The sequence below is a fragment of the Scomber japonicus genome, chromosome 8, assembly GCF_027409825.1.
Source record: "Scomber japonicus isolate fScoJap1 chromosome 8, fScoJap1.pri, whole genome shotgun sequence".
NCBI lineage: Eukaryota > Metazoa > Chordata > Actinopteri > Scombriformes > Scombridae > Scomber > Scomber japonicus.
In genome coordinates this window covers 29,525,702-29,547,651 of record NC_070585.1, presented here as the reverse complement: position 1 = coordinate 29,547,651, position 21,950 = coordinate 29,525,702, and the positions used below count along the sequence as shown (strand labels likewise).

Sequence of the window (21,950 nt, the reverse complement as noted above, 5' to 3'; positions counted from 1 at the left end):
AGTGGTGTTTTTTTAACCTGGTGTGCTTCTGTGTTGACTCATGTCTTAGATAAAGGTGAAAATGAAATTTGCAAATTATATGTTAAGGTGCAAATGACCTCTTGCTTTCTGTGCTTGTATAACTTGAATTATGTTTGAATAATAGTCTTAATAATAAAAGTCCTTGCCTTCCTAAAGATACCGTATTTCCATGTTCCTCTTATCATTAGAAATGGTGTGAATAGAAGGTTTTATGAAGGATTTTAATTTGCTACATGAGACAATCATAAAAACTGTGTCGGAAATATGAATGAAGCAATAACTGGAAATTAAAACAGAATACAGACTGCTGGCTTCCAGCCTCACACAGCCACCAGTTTAATCATCTTAAGTGTTTCAGCAGGAATGTCTTGGCTGGTCCCGATTAATGTGGAGCATGTTTATTGAAACTGTGTAAGTTACTCTGACCGATGCAGCACTTTGTAATGTTGGTTTGAAAAATGCTCTGTGGTAAAGTTTATTTTATGGTTTAAATTAATGTAGAATAATATGAAAGCTTCACACAACAAACAATGGCTGGCTGATGTGTTTGGCAATGTGCTGTGAATCAGGAAGATGAATGCTTTCATGCTGCTGTTGCCTGTTATTAGAGTTTATATTGTTATGGGAATATGAGCTACCAGTGACTTTAAGGTTACTGGACGAGCTGTTGTCTATATATGAGAAACAAAACACAGATTTTACAGTATTGGAGCGATTTTTTTGTCTGTCGTGACCCTCAGCAAGATGTGAATCTGCAGAATAATGATGTTTGTTGTCCTCCCAGGTGAAATTGGCCCTTCTGTTTTGACTGTTCCTTCTTTCTTCCCTTCCTTCTTTCCTTCCTCCAACCCCTTTCTTCCTTCCTTCTGTCCTTCCTTCCTCCCTTCCTCTTTTCCTTTCTCCCTCCCTCCTTCCTTCCTTCTTTCCTCCCTCCCTTCCTCCCTCCCTTCCTTCCTTCCTCCCTCCCTTCCTCCCTCCCTTCCTTCTTTCCTTCCCTCCTTCCTGTCTTTTCTTCCTCCCTTCCTTCCCTCCTTCCTTTCTCCCTCCCTCCCTCCCTCCTTCCTTCTTTCCTCCCTCCTTCCTTCTTTCTGCCATCCCCCTTTCCTCCTTCCTTCTGTCCTCCCTCCCTCCCTCCGTCCTTCCTTCTTTCCTCTGTCCTTCTTTCTGTCCTTTCTTTCCTCCCTTCCTTCCTTGACTCAAGGACAACAGGAGGGTTAACATTAGGAATGAGGAAACAGAGGTGTGTGTTTGTACGTGTGTGTGTGTGTGTGTGTGTGTGTGTGTGTGTGTTTACATTTGAACTCAAGGAGACTGAAGAGATAATGACTTATTGACTTATTACATCATCGACTCGTTAAGTAGTGCTCTATTAAATGATCATCAGACTTCTCCACATTTGTCTTCCATGTTTTCTCCTCTCTTCTTATTCCCTTTGCTAACTTTGTTATTGATTTTGCAATCACTGTAAAATATGTGACAGACAAGAGTTTGTTCAGATGTGTGAGTCAGTGTCTCTCTTACAGTAGATGCTCTTTGGACAGTCCAGCGGATTTTAATGGCTTCTGCTGTTCAACTCTCCACTGAGTCACCCGGCAACACGATACTCAGGAAGCTCTTCTGTGTGTCAATCAGTCAGTCTTCTGTCTGTCAGTCATTCAGTCAGACAGACAGACAGACAGACAGACAGACAGACAGTCGATGAGACGGTCAGGAGTCGGACAGACACTCACAGAAAAAAAGCCAGTCGGTGTTGAAAGGTCATGTTTTTGATGACTGCCCAGAGCGTATAGGGAGCGCTCCTGATTGCTTGCCTTATTGAGTGCTCTGACACTGAGTTCAAGCCAATATCTGAACAAAATACCAGCTGACGTTTATTCCTCGGCTCAGTCGTCATTTGTTCAGCTCAGAGTCGGCTGTTGTGACTGAAGTGTTTCCGGTAGGTTTATCTCCTACTAATAACATCTGCCTAATGAACTAGTATTTACCTATTTATTTTGCTTCATTGTGATTACACGAATTGAGTCAAGAAGGAAACATCATGACTACCTCTATTAAGGTGTTCAGTTATAATTCACAAACTAAGCTGCTTTACAGGAACCTCCTTTTTGTTTTATTGGGAGTGTGTCTATGTTCCTTCAGCCCTATTTTTCCTTTCACCTGTCTTTCAAGCATGTTCATAGATGAAACATGCATTAGGGAAATTGGTGGAAAATCCTTGAGGGAACATAAGGCCTAATTTTGATAAGAGGAAAATGTCTTAGAAATGGGGGAACATAAGGTTCTGGGGAACATATTTGATTAATTTTTGGACCTAAGGTGTATTTTTTATTTAGATCAATTCTTAAAGTTTATTTTACTGGAAGATTATGAAGATCAAAGATGTCCTTAATAATACATTTTACTGTGCTACAAGGTGAAAGCATCAATATAAAAGAAAGATAAAAAAAATCATAAAATATCATAAAAGTAAGAAAAAAAGCAGCGACGAAGTTTAATTGAAAGTGAAATATTCTGATAAAATTAAATGTTTTTAGTCCTTTGCATGCCATCCATAATTCATACTGTTGCTATAATTCAAACCAGACTGAAGTATGTGTAATAGTGCAAATAGTGCTTGTCACATGTTACTAATCAGTTGCTGTAGTTACAATATTTGACAGAATCCCTTAATGCTCCCTTAATTTGATGTATTCCCTGCTGAATCAGGATGCTTGGGGGTCTTAATGTGATGATGATTACTCAAAAGTTTCATCAAGTTATGAAACCACTTATAAAGGCAAACACTCATGCCAACTGATTTTTTGTCAGAGCTACACTTCCTAGTTAAACTTTGACCTTCTCTATTAACTGTCCACATGCAGTTTTACAGCATTTGCAGCCATATATGTGAAGCACACTCTCCTTTACTTTCACTTCACATAAATTGGTAGCGTTGTATTAAACGTTGGGGCTGTCTAAAACTCACCTAATTGCTCGGCTTCTGTTGAGCAGTTGTAAAGCTGTGTCGAGTGGTGTCAGCAGCACATCTGGGGATTGCAGCAATTAAACTGGCGAGTATATGAGAGAATAAGAGAATTCACCTTTTAAAGTAAGTGGGGCCTTCTTCATTTGTGTTTCTTCTTCCTGCAGTTGTTTTATTCTCAGCCTTGAGGCCTTGAACCGAGACTCCTCTGACATTTAACGGGGAAAATGTCCATGAAATACCATCCAGTGTCAGCCGATATTAGGAATCAATAACATGATGACACACAGACTGGAATAACTCTCAAGGCAAAGTCCCATCAACATCTGTCTGTCTTTTATCTGTCTTTCTGTGTTGCTTTCTTTCTTTGATCATTTATTCTTGTTTATGATCTGTTTTTTATTTTTGCCTTCTCTTTTCCCTCTTCATTTCTCTAGCATCCTTCTTTTACTCTAACATTATTATCACTCACATGAATGATTCAAGGCTTCATCCGAATTCCTCAAACGATAGCTTAATAAACTTGGAACAGCAGTTTTGAGTGAAGCATGCAAATGAAAATTGCAGAAATGGTCTTAGTGGATTTCAACAGAGGTGAAAAAGACTATCTTCTCTGCACAGTGCTCGAGAAACACCGCAGAAAGTTTATTATAATCAGTTTAGCAAATTGGGAGGCGTAGTGCTCTGACTAGTGGATTAGCTGCAACCTGAATGTGCTGCATTGAAACAGTCATGAAAACAAATAGACACTTAGTAAGGCTAAATACAATGCAGAAGCTAAAGGAGAAGCATCTGTCTTGTTATTGAGAAAGAAGAGCCCCAAGACTGCCATCAAACTCAGATTAGCATTTAAATTAAATTGGAAATTCATCAAGAGGTACAGAAGTGTGTGTGTGTGTGTGTGTGTGTTTGTGTGTGTGTGTGTGTGTGTACTCATCTTGTGGGTGCAGGAGATCGCCGTCCTTTTTTCCAGAATGACGGCAGAAGTTCGTACTTCTTCTCCCGCCTTGATACACAACGGCTCCACTCTGTCACAGTGGAGTATTAACAGTTGGCAGCTCATTGTCCCTCAGCTAGCAGGTAAATTTGATTACCGCCGTCAAATAAAACATCCGTATGCCCGCACTTGAATGAAACCTCAAGAGCGAGTCTGCCCAGATGTCTAAAGGGTCATTTTCGGCTGCATGGCAAAGAGGAAAAAATGATGAATAATGAGGGTTTGGATAGAGTCGGCCCTCAGAACACAGGAGCAGGCAGATAATTGGAGTGAATTAAGACAGAAGGGAGCGATACAAAAGGAGGACGGCAGCTGATGTTACACTAGAAGCTGGGAAGGGTTTAGCTTTAACTCCCCTGTAGTAGACACAGACTGGAGTTAAGATTTTAATAAGCATGTCCTAAACTAGGACAAAGCATTTATCCTCCAACCCTGTAAGGTAATCAGTCATGTTTAACTCCTTACCATCAGGTGTAAAGAAGCAGAGGAATTCATGTGTTACCTCTGAGGTTTTTAGATCCTTCCCTGTAGTCCTTTTTTTTATGAGAGGAGCTGAATCAGAGTATCATAGTGACAACAGCTGTTTGATTTATGTACTTTAATAAAGCATCCACAATCCAATACAGTACATATTTGGTGATTTGTCACTGTAATGCTGGATACTGTACTCTAGTGGCACTACAGATCGGCAAGTTTCAAAAGTGCTTACACCCTGACAGCATGATGCAGCAAAAAACACCTTCTAGTGATTTATGTCATTGATGGCAGCTGAAATAAGCTCATTAAAGACATAATGAATAGAATAGAATAGAATAGAAAGCTTTATTATAATTATATTTGACATATGATGAGATTACAGGTGCCACTTCAGTTGTGCTTTAAAGACAATAAAAAGATGACAACCAGATAAAAATAAGACACACACACAGCTATAAAAAAAAGATGACAGTACGCTATATTAAAAAATTAAAATAAAAAGTGATGCAGCTATAATAGCATACTATGGAGGTATTGCACTTAATAAAATAAATCAACGTATTGCTTTGAGTTGCCTCAGCAAAACCAAAGCAGCAGTAATCATTTTTAAGTTGCCTCAAGCACAGGAAGATCAATTATTTATATTGACAGTTATCAGTCTTCATAGTAAACTCTTTGCATATGTGTTCAATGTTTTCTCAAGAAAATCTCCTCCTAAATTATTTTGGTAATGCAGATTAGTTAAAGAAATTTTGACCCAGTTATGTTTCCTTTCTTGGTCCATATCCAGACCATTCCTCATCTATCATGGCTTCCTCAGGACACACTCAGAGTTTTGGGAGCGTTATCGCTGCCAGAGCTCCTGATGGAGTCCTTTGGTCCCTGACAGGCCCCGGCTCAATACAGGCTTAATGGGGCATCTCAGTGGGGAGACGGGCAACAGATGGTGTTGGGTGGGGAAAAAAACACAACAAACATCTGGCAGCTCTTGATGATCATTTTAAATCATAGAAGTGTGTGTGTGTGTGTGTGTGTGTGTGTGTGTGTGTGTGTGTTAGTATTTGCAGCTGAATCTTGGTCTTGGTTTTGGCTAATTATCAATTTGAGTCTCGTTAATATTTTATTCCATAAAGACATTTGTTTGTTTTGTTGCTGTATAAAGATCTGCTGCTACAAGTCTGATATTGAGCATACTGCGTACACCTCTCATGGTCCTGTGTGGCAAACTTTTTAAGGTTGAAAACTTTTAAAGGTTGAACAAGCTTTAAAAGTTGTGAAAGGCTTAAGGTATCATCCTATCATCCGGATGAAAGTAAGTCCGATATTCACTCTGCTTTCAGATCAGGTTTGGCTTCTTCTAACTCCTGACAGCATTATCTGGCTGTGTAGTTGTTGGACGCTTCACTTTCTTCACCAACTAGTTGCTGCTAAGAGTCTCGAACCTCACAGCCATAGGTGTTCAAGCAGAGAACCAAACCAGTAAGATAAATTAGGCTAAAATCTCTGTTTTAATTCTCAAGGACACATAGAGGCCTCTTTACATCACACTGAGTTAAGTTTTCTTTGCATGTTTTACAGTTTATACTGGCCTACTATCTGATTCTGGTCCTCTACAGACCCCCACCAGCTCTGGATGCCATAAACAAACATTGAAATAAACTATAATAGTACTACTACTTTTTCTGATTCATTACTCAAAATATCATCTTGTTTAACCCTTGTGTCGGCCTCCCGGGTCAAATTGACCCCATCTGTTTTGACTGTTCTTTCTTTCTTTCTTTCTTTCTTTCCTTCCTTCCTTCCTTCCTTCCTTCCTTCCTTCCTTCCTTCCTTCTGTTCTTCTTTCCTTCCCTCCTTCCTTCCTTTCTTCTGTGCTTCTTTCCTCCCTCCCTCCTTCTCTTTTTCCTTCCTTCCCTCCTTCCTTCCTTCCCTCCCTCCTTTCTTCCTTCCCACCCTCCCTCCTTCCTTCTTTCCTCCCTCCCACCTTTCCTTCCTTCTTCCTCCCTTCCACCCTCCTTTCCTTCCTTCTACTTCTTCCTAACTTCCTTCCTTGAATCGAGGACGACAGGAGGGTTAACATCGATATCCAAAATGATAGCAATAACTGAAAACTACAAAAGCATAAAGTATCCCCTCTAATTTAGCTTTAACATTAGCTGCTGTACAATAAGTGCTACGTCAGCTTGTATTTTAAACTCATAACTTTTAATGACATCCAGCATGCATTTGAACCCTTAAAAAGCAACTGAACTCAACATCAATTATTAATAATGACAATTTAAATGGTTTTCAAATTAAACTGTGTAATATATCAGAGTTGATATACAGTATATGTATGATACAGTATATAACACAGAGTGGGTGGTAGTCATGGTCAACATATTGTGTGTCATTTATCATTCACATTGTGCTGCCACTACACAGTTGTGAAAAGAGGCTTGGGAATGGTGAAGAGTGTGAAAAGAGGAAGTGTTTCCATGTCCAGGATTGGATTTGACTTATATCATTAACACAGTTTGACTCCCATCTTGCATGAAAGCACCAGAGCTCTGTCATGTCTCGGTCATGCTGCTTGGCTTTGTATAAGTGGATCCATAGGAGTGACTGTGGTGTGAAGAAGTGTCAAATGATACAGTCGGGCTGACAGGTCGCTGTGTCGGAGATAAAAAGCAGTGTAGCTGAAACCTGAGGAAAAGGAAAGGATATGGATGATCGACAGCTGGATGTTGGAGGAGCAAATAGTGCTGGAGAATTTCATCTAAATTTGTAATATAACAGGCAAAAAATATAATTTCCTCTCAGACATAAATTCTTTCTATTTTCCGACCAAATGAAAATGAGGTGGTTTTTAGATAGACCTCATGGTGCATATGACGCCTGGTCGAAATTACGCCGAACCATCGCTTTAACAACAGCCTTGATCTGACTGTTGAGTTTAAGCTCAGGGTCGACTTTAACCCCTAGGTTTGTGATGCTTGGTTTGATATACAGGGCCAAAGAACCCAGATCTACGGGGGGATCTTTTTATCATTGAAATGTAAAAAGTTCAGAGTCATCCAGGCCTTTATGCCGTCGAGACACTTCAGTAGCAGTCTGACATGCGATGCTATGTGTAAAAACACAGCGAGAGGTCGTGAGTTGGAAGCGGCTCTCCCACTCGCTGAGGTATTCTGATCAAATTGGATGATAGGTCTCTCTGGAAAGATGTTTTATCTCTCTGTCTTTCGTTCAGTTCATTTCCTGTGGCTTTAATCTGAGAAATGTCAGGCCAGTATTTAAGAGGGGAGAGGTTGACTGTGTTTATTTGTGTCTCCTTTTTGTTTGTATGTTTTAGGCAGAATATCTAAAAAAAAAAAAAAAAACATTAACAGATTTGACTTAAGGAAGGGGCTGTCACATGTTGGAAAGATTGTAAAACCCTCTGAGACAAACTGTGATTTCTCATTATAAATAAACTTGACCAAATTTGGTAGAGACTTGGATTATGTTACAAGGAAGAAGTGATTTACTTTTGTGTGCAGAAAATAATCTATGTTTTATGTTTTCCCATGAAATATCGTACCCATGTGAATTAAATACAAAAAAATGTGATTGATGTTTCTCATAATTTAAAGTTCATGATGAAATAAAAATGGTACATTTGTAATTAAAGCTTCAAATCTAGAGGATTGTACAGCTTGGTGAAGTTATGCACTGCCTGAGAGATTCCTAGGATTGTGTGTGGTCTGACTTTATATAGTCTAATTAGTTCCAGTCTAGTGTGTGTGTGTGTGTGTGTGTGTGTGTGTGTGTGTGTGTGTGTGTGTGTTGATGTAGCCTAATGCTTTAGGTCACTGAGTCTAAAAGTTCTTCTTCTTGATACTTTTTCAGTATCATTGTTCAGAAAAAGAACAAAAATGATGTTTTGTGAGATTTATTTTAACCTCACAGATATTTTCTTTGTATTATATATTTTTTTGGGTACACTGCCTTTGTGCATTTATGTACATCAGTTTTTGTAAGGACCTAATTAAGTTTAGGCTATTGTTGGGACTTTTGTCCAGTCCAGACTTATATATACTGTATATATATACAAAGTACTATATACTAAAATAACAATAAACTTTGTATAAACGCCAGAAATGCAACTCAAAGTGTTAAAGGAATTACAAGCACCAAGTCCTTCACCTGAAAATAAATATAACATGAACATAAATACATGTTAAACACATTAATGTAACATAAGAGGGATAATAAGATTAAGCTAATATACATTTTAATTTATAAATGGTTGGTTCTGAGGTGGAAATATTATGTTTTCGTCACCTTGTTAATGTTGGACCTGAAGCCTTGATCTGAATCTAAAAATAACACCAAGATTTATGACCTCAGATTTCATTTAGGGACTTAATTCCCTCAGATTATTTAACAGCATTTCTTATTTTGTTGTCTTTAAGAAATAATTACTCATCAAATAATATTACAAGGCAGCATCGGAGCTTATAGTTGCAGTGTTGTTTGGTTCAACAGAGATATACAGTAGTGTGTCATCTGCAAATTATGGAAATATACATTGTTGGTTCAAAGAGGCATCTCACTTATACAACCTCAAAGCAGTTCTTATTTTCTTCAGACACACAAACTGACTGAAGTAAAACTTTCTCCCTTTGATGTATGTTTTGAACCAATTTTATACTCAGAACCAACCAACCAACCGTTTTCTAGATGATTGATTAGAATATCATAGTCAGCTGTATCAAACGCTGCTTTTGTCTGAGAGGATAAGACTTGAGACTGTATTTTAATCAGAGTTAGTCTGAAGTCGCTGATTATTTGAGTACTAAAGCCTGATTTTCCTCCAGAATATTGTTCATTTGCACTAAAACTATCTCACTAATGAAATGGAGGTTGGATATCGGCCCTGTAGCTGCTCAATGTGTTTAAGGTTTAACTCTTGGACAGTGTTGCAAAGCTTAATGTTATCCAGGTGAATATTCCTTGAGGTGATCTGTGTTCACATAAGCAGTATTACTAATGGCAGTCCCTCTTCAAAGGCCTGTTTGAAAACTGCATTTTTTACCTTCATTTATTCAGAGACATTTCACCTCGAGGCAACCTCTCTCTTCTGCATTAAAGCCCTGACCACATTCACACCTGGAGGCATCACATCAACAGTCTGGCCTGCTGACTACTGAGCAGCTGCACTGGAGCATTTGGGATTTAAGGGCCTTGCTCAAGGGCACCTCCATGGTGACAATGAGGGAAAGAGCAAACATTGCTTTTTCACTTTCCCCACCCAGATTTCTCCTGCTGATCTGAAGATCAAGCACTCTGCTGTAATCTTTAAACCACCACTGACTTGGTTTTAGTTCTGCAATTAACCCTCCTGTTGTCCTCGAGTAAAGGAAGGACGTTAGGAAGGGAGAAAGAAGGAAGGAAAGGAGGGAGGAAGAAGGAATGAAGGAGGGAGGGAGGAAAGTAGGACAGAAGGAAGGAAGGAGGAGGAAAGAAAGACAGAAGGGAAGAAAGAACAGTCAAAACAGACGGGGTCAATTTGACCCGGGACGACGACACAAAAGTTAAGAGGTATTAATTGATAATTGATTGAGCTGTTGAATGTCAGTTTACATTCACATCCATTACATACAAGTAGATCCTCAGATTGTAAAGGCTGCAACCAGATAATCAATCAGAGTTTGTAATTGTTATCAATTAATTCTCAATCAACTAATTAATTCATTGTCTAATCATTTCAGCTCTTTGGTCTAGGACTATGGCTTGAGTTAGGGACTTAGTTAGTATGGGTTAGGGTCCTCAGAAGTTTGCAAGTACAAACGTGTTAGAGAGTGTGTGTGTGTGTGTGTGTGTGTGTGTGTGTGTGTGTGTGTGTGTGTGTGTGTGTGTGTGTGTGTGTGTGTGTGTGTGTGTGTGGTGACCCAGCGGGCACAAACCTTCCTGGTCAGTTACAGCTGCACTCTAACAGCCTGGCATGTTGCCATCCATTCCCTGTGGTAAATCCATTAGTCCGATCTGCATTTGTGTTAAAGCCGGCAGAACACATCCAGCGTGCTTCCCGTGTCGACGTGCATTAACACACATGGAGCCAACTCAAAGATCGACTGCCTGTGTGTGTGTGTGTGTGTACCTTGTCAATCTTCACACCAAACATTCATCCAGCCTTTATTTTTTACTTGTACTTATATTGTAGTTTTTTAGTCTTAATACTAACTTCTCCTCCATCAAGCTTTTTTATATTCCTCCAGATCATTGTGAGCAGATCTGGCTAGTAATAAGACCAGGACATCAGCGTGTACTTGAACTAACCAGATTATAACAGAGTGTATCATCCAATAGAAACTATTTTGCTATGTTATTCAATACTGGGGTCTCTGTAAATAAATAACACTGTTGTGAATCTCTACTATTCCGACGCTGCTTCCATCTACTCGACTCTACCTACATCTCTTCCCTAAAGTAATTATGTATCACTAAGCCTAAAATTCAGTTGTTGGGTCTGGTCCATGAAGCAACAGCAGCAGTTGGATAATAATGAGTGGTTGTCTAAAATGAAGTAAAGGAGCTTAATGCTTGTAATTAACTGAAATGAAGAAGATACTGTTTTGACCTCACAGGTTAATGGCTGTTTTTATTCATTATATATACTATTAATATTTTCAACACAAAGATGAATTATCTGTGTTTGCACAGATTCACCAGTATGTAATAATTTATTAAAGCAACATTAAGTACTGACAAGCATGAATATAGCATCAAGGTTTTACAGTAGAGAAGATTGAGATGGATAATTAGAGCAGAACTTTAATAGAGAAGTCTAATAGTGTGATGTGGTAAAAAATACTGTAATATTTATTCTGGTGGTTGTTGGTAGTGTTGTCCTAAAATACGTATAAAAAGAATATTTTAAAGACACTAGCTCGGTAGCTTTTAAGCAATAATTCAGTAATAATGCTCCCATCAGGTTATTATAGTGATGGTGGTTATAGTCGGATATGGATGTTTAAATTAAGGCTGTTTTGGTAACTATCATTTAATTTTTCTTTTGTGCTACTAGTCACTGTTTAAGAGTTGGTGGAAAGTTGGTGTCACTTATTTCAAAAGGCAGAAATCGGATTTTGTGTTGAAATTGTGTTGTACTGAAAAAGAAAACAGAAGAGTGTCAAAGCAAATACTCAACCTGTCCGTCTAAATCAGAGAAATTAAATGATGTTTTGTTTCTTAGTGGTGTTTGTGCATTCATGATTAACCTGCTAATGGGGTCTGGAGCAGAAATGACCTGTTTGTGACTTGTTGTAATATTTTGATTACACATAAATGTATCTAAGGATATTCAGCATGTAAGCACAGCGTTGGATCATCATTATATTTTGACATATGGCCTTTGAAGCCTGAACATCTGTATTATTCCAGTTTATATTGTGCTTTGATGATTCATAATAAAACTGCAATAGATCAAATTCCCATGAGAGAATCACCTCACAGCGAAACCCAACTGAGCAAAATGCATATTGTACTCATCTATGTATTCAATCTCGTATAGTTTGTATAGTTTTCCTTTGTGGACATTTACATCACACATATATACTTATATACTTGTATTATAAGTGTGTACACTGTTGTATGTGCTGCAGCTTTATTGAGGGAAGGATACAGCAACACACTGAGTTCAAAAGGTATTTAAGAGGAATGTGATGCGACAAAATCAAATGAAGCACGTATAATCTAAATAAGATATCATTTAAAGTATATTCACACCCCCCCTGATGGTTTCACAGGAAGAGATATTGCTGACTTAAACCCTACTGGTTCTCAGTTTATTTCCTCCAGGAGGCCACTGTGAGCTGCTGACCGTAAATCCTGTACACAGGAGCCTAGTTTAGCCCCGCCCTTCACTAGGAAACCTTTGGCTGAACCTCTGGAGACCTGAACTAGCTCTATGCCCCACACAGTTTAACAAACACAGGCGAGCCCTCCACTCCCAAAATGCTGCAGCCACACAGTCTGGAGATGTGTTGTGGGCTTGGTGCTCACTGTTTGTATGTGTAATTAGTTTTTCTTGAGCCTATCTTCCCATTATCATTCACTTTCTTTGCATTATTTCTTTTCATTCTCATGCCATGTTCTCATTCTAGTCACATCTTACCCCTCAGGACCTTGTAAGTGCACAGACAAATCTGTCCTAAGCCGGTTTAATCATTCTCTAAGTGCGGAAAACCTGAGAAAAGACGGCGGGTGTAAGAGGCAGGTTATGTAAGAAAAGAAGTGGTTTGTATGATTGAATGTGTTAAGAACGGCCACTTGGAGTTGGAAGTATAGCGATGATTAAATCGCTTAAATACGGGGATAATGGAGTACAGTGTCTCCTGAAAGGGGGACAAAGTGTTGCACTCGGTTGTTCAGACGATATGTGACACAGATATAGTTGTATAAAGAATGAATAAAGGAAGCTATAGAGAGAAGTTCAAAGTTTTCCTTTCTTACCTCTGCACAGCTGGATAATGTCCTTCATGAAATGGGGTTGTTGCAAAGAAAGATGAAGTTCTGCACACTGTTGCTCCCATAGATGCAGTTTAATGATTTTTCTAGCTTCACAGTCTTCTTCAGAGGGCTTTTTTAAAATTGTTTCATTGGTCCAGCACTTGTTTGAAGTTTATGGGTTGTGTGTGTCTACTACTCTTTTGGGTACAGACATTGTCAGACATAGACAAACCTGGGAGGAAGGAGTTTCCAAAGCTATTCAACCATCCAATAAGCAGATCTGATGGAGTATACTTGCAGCTGAATCCCTGCTGCAGTTTTCTCATTGCGTATTTTCAGTCACTCTCTGCAATGAAAGGAATACTATACTCACGGTGTTAACATACATTGGCACTGTAACCTGGACTCAAAATATTAGCTTTGAAGTATATTACATTGCCAACCGACATTGCTACAGAATATTGTCATTCCAGCAGAGTCTTATATTCGACTGCTAGAATCACGGATCAGCTCTCTTCAGCAATAAAGCAATTACTTTTTTTTGTGCAAAAGGTCAAGAAAAACTTCTTCCTACTGACTATAAATTCACTGAACAGCACCAACAGTAAAGAGACAAGGTTGGAAACTAGTTGGTGAACATAGTTGAACATCTGGCTGCCAAAGAGCCAGATGTATTTCTCAGCAGCTGGTTGGGACCAAATCAGAGCTAAAAGAAGAGTGAAATATGGACACAAACATGACTCCAAATCAATGTTAATGTTGCTCTTTGTGGAAGTAGTCAACTGTTTAACCATACATGCAATCTATTTTAAATTAATTGTAAATGTATTGTAAATAAATGCAGGTTAAACAGTATATTTCCCAGACAGTTTGTGTTCAGGCAGTCAGCTCAGAGTTGCCCTAATGCTTGTGTGCGATATGGGAGCAACTTTCAGTGAAATGAACAGGTGTGATCTTAAAACACCATTTCTCCTGACACAGAGGATTCATTTGAACTAATGAACTTCACTTTTCTCTACACCCTTTCATTTAAATTGGTGCAATTTCCATTTTTAAATGAAAAAATAAGCTGGAGAGAGATCTGTCAGACTAGTAGTTGACAGATAAAGCAGATTGGGCTGAATACACTCCCAGATGGGGATGAGGCATCACTACAGGGACAAGCACCCATGACTCCAGCCAGAGTTCTTTCTAAAACAGAGGTGCAGCTTGTAGCTGAACTTTAAATATTTTATGAGAGTCAGTCTGCAGCAGGAATGTTCTGTCATCTGCTTCCTTAATGGCTGCAGGGAGACACTGAGTAAACAGACCTGAACTCAAGTAGAAACAACAGTTATTATAACTCATAGTTAAACTTAACTTATTGAAACTTTCTCCAATTATCAGTGGCTGTGCTTATGTTCATATCCAGTACATTAACCAGACTATTGGATGTTGTCCTTTTCATGGTGCTAAACACAAAATGTTCCATCTGTTGCCTGAATTTGATCTTTGCACTTGTTATTATTCATAATGTAGTTAATTGTGAGATTTAGTTCATTCTGCTGTCGGATTGTCATCTTTAATTGTTCACATGATGAACCGGTTCTGACAGCCGTCCATATGGCCCGAAGCATCATGGGTTTTGTTATTCAGGGGGTAAATCTGTGGGGTGTGGACCTTCTCAGTCGCTTTCTGACCTCTCTGTCAGGCCGACCTTCACCGTCTGCTTCCCGACTGCACCGCCTTGGAAATTTATATTCACTCAACAGCAAAGCCTTGTGCTATCACTGGTAGATCAGGTCCAGATAAAATGATGTATGAGTAAAAATGTAGGTTTTAATAATCTCAGGTTGTGAGCAGGCAGATTCTGTCCATGATGTATTATTTCCTCTTACATGCTGCTGAGGCTTTTCTCACTTTCACATTGGAGATTCTTTTTAAGCATAAAAATAGAAAAAAGTAAAGTCCGTGTAAAGTAAGAATAAATATGTGTTCTGCGTTTCACATACCACAGAAAAGTGTATTGTTAACCACCCTGCCAAATTTGAATGATTAAAAAAATCGGCAAATATATGAAATTAGGCTTCAAAGTTGTGTAAAAATCAGCCTTTTTCTCTGCTCCCAAATACTGTGGGCATTCCCACTAAGTCCGCTGAAACCTCGCCCCCTACCAAGTGTCACCTGTCAATCAAAGTCACCACCTCTACCAGAAACATGGACGCTACGTCTGAGAGCTTTCGGCGGCTAACTCAGCTGCTAACTCGACGGTTAGCTTGACGGCTAACCTTTTATACCAGTCAATGCGGCTAACTCAGCGGTTAGCTCAACAGCTAACTCGGCAATTAGCTTGGCGGCTAACTCAGCTAACTGGCTAACTGTAGACTGTAGTAGTAGTAGTAGTGTGTGCTGAATGTATTTATACCTCTACAGCAGCAGGGGCGGGTTTTTTGGTATGCATGAGACACCAGATAATTGTTCCACAACACTAGCGGTGACATTATTTTCATTTTACATATTAGAGCAATTGCATCTAGTAGGTTAGTGAATTGTAGCAGTAGATAAAATGTATGAAGGATCATCAAAGGATTTTTGTCAGTCTCAAAAAGTGGCCAAAACTAATTTAAAGTTTAATATCTGTTTAATCCAATATTATCACCCTGTGCCAGGTCACTTTAGCAGCGGACTTCATATGTCTTATTTGCATAATTCTGATTCAGTTTGATACGCTTATATTAATGTCATCCTTGGGAATGTGAGGGATTCATTGTGTCTAGGGATGTCCCGATCCGATATTGATATCGGAAATCAGTCCGATATCAGCCAAAAAAGTGAATATCGGATTTTATCGGACTGAATCTAAAAACTCTGATATAAACGCTCCGATATAAGCTGTCCATTTACCGCTCCAGCACTTCTATAATAATAGGTGACTCTGGTTTGATCACTCTCCAACACAGTAGGTAGCGGTTATGCCCCTTAATTAACGTTGGTGCCGGCCGCGGAAGAAGAGCGTCTCTGATCCAGCATGCACAGCCCACGTGATCACAACAACGACAACGTGTGTGCCTGCAGCAAGGTGTAGTGATGTCGGCTGTGTGGAAGTATTTTACTGTAAACTCGGACAAAGACGTTGCAGCTAAATGCAACATTTGTCAGGCGCACGAGTGTGGAGAGTGAAAGACTCTTCAGCACAGCGTCAATTATCATTGAGGAGCACAGGAGCAGGCTGACAGCACAGCATGCTGAAATGCTTATCTTCTTAAGAAAAAATCTCCACATTATGCTCGGACTTCTGTAAGGGTAGTCAGCACTGACTGATTATTATTTGTTTTATGCTCTTGTTATTAGAGTGATATGTTTATTGTGTTTACACTCTATTCTTCGTTGAAGACTAAGAGTAATTACTACATTGTTTTGGGCACAGTCAGTCAGTGAAACTGGAGCTGTGTGAACTCTTAACTTAGAGCAGTTGGACAGTGGACAATATTGTGTTGTTGTTGTTGTTTTTGTCCCTGCCCACAGTTGTTTCCAACATATGCTGACTACTGTCAGCAAAAAAATAACTGGAGTGAACTTGAATTGTTTGCACTTTAAAATTTAATTTATTCTATTCAATTGTATAATGATGTTGGTAACCAGTGGTTATTTTGCACTTTAAATATAACATTTTGTTTTTATTGGATTTGTTGAGGTAATACTCTTTTATTTATGTTGAAGGTTAAAATTTATGTAACCAATTGGTTAATAATAAATGGGTCAGTTTTTCCTATACCTACTGTTGCTGACTATTGTTTTCTGTTATATCACTACAACATCAGTAACAGTAACAGTAACATCACTTTATCAAGCCTTTTCTAACATTCCACACAACAAAATAAGGAATAAATATATGTATGATTCGTGCCTATATCGTATCGTATTGATATCGGTATCGGCCAATACTCAAGGCTACAATATCGGTATCGTATCGGAAGTGAAAAAGTCATATCGGGACATCCCTAATTGTGTCATGTGTGTGTGCCTTAACATCTGTAAAATGCCTATGAGCATCTTTATAATGACTTTTGTTAACTCAGGAAAGACACATGGTAGTATAATTGTCTATGTCTAATTTATTTAGGAGTCAGCAGGTTACATGGTTGGTTCATGTGTTTTAGTACCTTATGACTTCCCCTCTGCAAAGTTCCACTAGGAGTTACAGTATAAAAGCTGAAACTGTTTGTGTGTCCTTCTCCATGCTAGTGTGAGTAAACAGAGAAAAGATTCATCACTCCGTCATCTGTGCTTTTCTTCAGAGAAACTTTTATTACAGAATATCTACTACAGGAAAGATACTCAACCCCAGGCTGTACCAGCGGTGTGTGTGTATGTGTGTGTTATATTAGATCCTGATGAGCAGCTTAGCACCTTGCATGACAGCTTCAGTGTATCTGTGTGTGTGTGTGTGTGTGTGTGTGTGTGTGTGTGTGTGTGTTTGTTATATTAGATCCTGATGAGCAGGTTGGCATCTTGCATGACAGCCTCAGTGTACATATACGTGTGTGTGTGTGTGTGTGTGAGTGGGTGAATGTTGGCATGCAGTGTAAAGCTCTTTGAGTGTTCACAAGACTAGAAAGGCTCTTTGTAAATGCGGTCCATTTAATGCATGATTATTATGATTATATTAATGTGATAATTGTGGTCTTCTGTCTGCAGGGACTCTCTGCATTTATGGTCACATGAATGTCAGCGCTGCAGGCCAGATGCCGGTGATGGAGGAGCTTGAGAGGTGAGCATTAATTCATTAATCAACTTTTATGTAGAATAATTATTTGTGTTTGAACACTTCCTGACTATGTTCAAATATACACAACTCATCAAAACATTGTGGATATCAAGTCATATGTCATCTGTTTTTCTGTTGTATATAAAATGAGGATATGGAGTATAATGACAGTCTATATGGACCTAAATCTATAGAGTAGAGAAGGGTGTAGCTTTAGTTGGAGATTCAAGATTCAAGAACTTTATTTTCCATTTGTGTGTATACATATAGGAACTGTTGTGCGGCCGTTTGTTCAAAGAGTCAAGTTAAAAAGACACACAAGAAAGACACATAAATCTATAAAGCATATCTAGAAATCAAAAAAGTGCATGAAAGCCTATATAAATGGAAAGTGAGCTATATTGGTTAACCAATATTATCAGCAAATATTGACCTATCACAGATATTTTTAAAGATATAAAAGCAGCATTTTCTGTATATATATATTTTTCGAAGTTTAAGTTTAATACACGTAATATTTTAAAGTATTTTTTTGGTCTATGTATTTTTTTATTTATAGTTATTTATAATTATTACATTTCTTGTGAAGTGTACTGTTTCAGTGCACTGATTTCACTTTAACCAATATACAATAAAGTTTATTCTTAAAGTGTAAAACATCATTACATATGTTTGTCACAAGTGTTTTGATCGACCATATTTGAGGGATCACTGCAAATAATCAGTGCTTATCAATATTGGCATAGTTTTTTACTCCCTAATATTGGTATTGCATCAGTCGGACCCTAATTTGTTTCTTACATATAAATTTAGGGTATCTATGGGAATCAATAAAAAATGCGGGAAGCAATGAAGTTGGTCATCATGCTTCATTCTTCCACAAGAGTGCTAGATATGCTTTTTTATCAAATGAAAGCAGAACGATGATTAAATGACCACTAGCCATGAGACATATTGGCTTTTTTTTTACCCTGGATTGTTTGTTTGTACATCCAGAAAAAAAAAAATGTGTCTGTTTTTAGAAAGTCGTTATCTAGAACAGACATGGCTGCTGGGCTGCTGCACATCAAAATATAAATGACCTACCTTCGTTGTTTCTTCAAGGGTTTTCCTCATGTCCTCATTTTTGTTTCAGTGGAGGAATTTTGGGATTGCTGCAGCATTGCTCATCGCCTCTGTATTCTGTCTCACCCTCAGGCTTGTTGGTTTGATTAAAACAGGAACCCTGCTGAGACTATTGGATGGTGTGTTGTGTGTGCTGCTTTGGCATGTAAAGTGTCCTCCTCTGCTTGGTTTACATCCATTTAGCCTGGAGGTTGAGAGACAGTTAAGAGATATGGATTTTTATTTTAGATCAACACTTTGAAGGTGCAGCTCGATCCATTTATGGCTCTGACTGCTTGTTTTAACTCACATAACCTCAGCCTGATAAGACTAAGTAATATATGGCTGAAACGAGGTTAGACACACAATGAGATGAATTACAAAGCACCAAGAATGCACAGATAAGCAGAAAGAAAATATTTAAGACAATCTACACTTTTTCAAACTCATATATTTTGGGTGGATGCCTGATATAAATCAAAGGTCTAGTTGTTAATGGATTGCATATGTTATACTGGCTGCAACAACCTCAATGTGAAGGTTATTGTGCTTGTTTTAAAACCACTTTTATATCAATGCACTGTAAGAAAGAACCCAAAGAGGACTGTCAGGTTTAGCTCTCAGTTCAAACTCTGCTTTGCATCATCTCCCGAAAAATGCCAGATTCCCCCATGGGTGCCCAACCTCCTGAGCACCCACATAACTGGCAGAGAATGATGAGGAGGATTGTGATTTTTGTGGATTTTATACTCTTTCTCATGCATGTCATGAGCTAGTTTATGTGTTTGGATTTACATGATTTGTTACCGTAGCAACAACTACTACTCTCTCTAAAATAAGTGACCCCAACACATTATTCTTATCACTTATATGTGGTTTTAACTTATCTTTTGTCACTTTAAATATCTTGCTTTAACCCTGCTGTTGCCTTCGAGTTAAGGAAGGAATGGAGAAGGAATGGAGGGAGGGAGGAAGAAGGAAGGGAGGACAGGAGGGAGGAAGGAAGGGAGGAAGGAAGGAAGGACGAAGCAAGGGAGGGAGGGAGGGATGAAGAAAGAAGGACAGGAAGGAGGAAAAAGGAAGGAGGGAAGGAGGGAGGGAGGAAGGAAGGAAGAACAGGAGGGGAAAAGAAAGAAGGAAAGGAGGGAGGAAGAAGGAAGGAAAGGAGGGAGGAAGAAGAAAGGAGAGAGGAAGGAAGGAAGGGAGGAAAGAAGGAAGGAAAGGAGGGAGGGAGGAAGAAAAAAGGAGGGAGGAAGGAAGAAGGAAGGACAGGAGGGAGGAAGGAAGGACAGGAGGGAGGAAAGAAGGAAGGAAAGGAGGGAGGAAGAAGGAAGGAGGGAGGAAGGAAGAAGGAAGGAGAGGAGGGAGGGAGGAAGAAGAAAGGAGGGAGGAAGGAAGAAGAAAGGAGGGAGGAAGCAAGAAAGAAGGACCTTGTATGTGATGTATGTGTAAAACTGTGCTTTTTGCTTAATGAATACATATAGAAAGACTTGTTGCATACCAAAAACCATAAAACAAGCTTTGTGCATATTTCCTCCAGCTTGCTTTTCAATGCTCACACCATCAGTAGTAGTAGCACCTCTTTAATTGTCTGCAGTCATATATAAACATAAAATATTGTATCAACAAATCCAAAAACATGTCAGAGGAAGGTGTGGAGAGGTGTAGGTTTGAGCAAGGATCAGATTTAGTGAATAAATGTTGATGGCGAGGGTCATGTGTGATTAAGTGATGGTGGAGTTACGCTACGTGTCCTAGTTTCATGCCTCGATGTTATGAATGGGCTCCATCTCTGTATCTTGGCCGTAGCCGTCAGCAGCCTTGATGGAAACTCCTTCAGCCATCGAGTGATTAATGCGTGGCTTCACACCGGGCCATGCGGAGCCCTACATCCATACATCCTGATGTCACACATGCAATACCTGGCAACATCTAGCTTTCAACATGTGGGAGGGTTTATCAGAGGAGGAGTGAGAGGTGAGAGGAGGCGTGAATGAAGTGAAAGTTGACGTTTTACTTGAGTAGACAATAACTATGACGCTGCTCGTGCAAATCCATGATTTATCAGACCACCTGTTCAATAAGCATAAACATGTAGGAAAGCTATATTTTCAGCTCCTTAACTCTTACATACTGTTCATATTCTACACTCTCACAGTATGTTCTGGGTCAATTTTGACCCGGTCTAAGAATCCCCTCATAAAAAGTGTCTATACCAAATTTTGAGCTGGATCTGTTTAGAAAGCATCAATAGCCTTAGGAGAGAGAGAGTGTATTTTTTTAGCTTTTACACCACTCATTTATGGAGAAAAATCATCTACAGTACTATCACACAATATCATGTCCTATTTTACCTAAGACATGAAAATATAACATAGCAATAATGATTGAAATGTATTTTAATGAAACTGAAAATGAGCAGAACTTGTGGGGTTTATTGTATAACCATTAGAGTCATCAGTCTTTACTGCTACATCATAAAAAGAAATCCTCATCAACTACTTATTAAAACTATTAATCTAACAATAGGACATGTCAATAGATATGTGTCATATTTGACCTGGAACAGCTTCAAGGGACAAACATTTGTAGCATCTTTATAAAAGTATAGCATTTTAAAATATTTTCATTTTTGGCCACTACAGGAAAAGTCATCAAATGTCAGGGTAACATAACATTTGAGGTTTGAGGTTTACACCCAAACAGTATATAAAGGTTAAACTAATAACACAAAATCTGTCTGTATGTAGCCTAACTGTTTATCTGAGTTTTGCCACGTATCTTAAAATCTGGCAAATTCTCCAATACTTCACTTCTGGCTGAGACAAACCAGCAGCTGCAGTGAAGAGAAGAGCTGAAGCTGGAGCAGGAAATCTGTGCAACAAACAATATATCTGAGTGCAAACATACAGTTTGAGCAGAAACAGAGCAAATCTGAGCTCTAGCAGGGGGGATTTTGAGAGAAAGGGTTTTCAGGTAAATAATTCTGAAAATCTGAAATCAGTGAATGCTCTGAAATTGAAAGGAAAGCCCGAAAAAACATATATTTGTCTGATCACACATGTTGCATTGCATGTACTAGCAGTGTGGCATCTAATTACTGTCTTATCTTTCATGCACTATGTATAGCATATGCAAAATATATGCTGAAGTTGGCCTTCTGGCAG

At 38.8% G+C, this 21,950-nt stretch overlaps 1 protein-coding gene across 1 annotated transcript in view; it reads left to right on the top strand.

The window, feature by feature from the left end:
* The first annotated feature begins 3,957 nt into the window (after positions 1-3,957).
* htr4 (5-hydroxytryptamine receptor 4) overlaps positions 3,958-21,950 on the top strand; it is a 92,763-nt gene continuing 74,770 nt past the window's right edge. Inside the window, exons 1-2 of the mRNA XM_053323700.1 lie at positions 3,958-4,063; positions 17,610-17,682. Coding sequence (XP_053179675.1) covers positions 3,958-4,063; positions 17,610-17,682 — 179 coding nt within the window. The remainder of the gene's footprint in view (positions 4,064-17,609; positions 17,683-21,950) is intronic.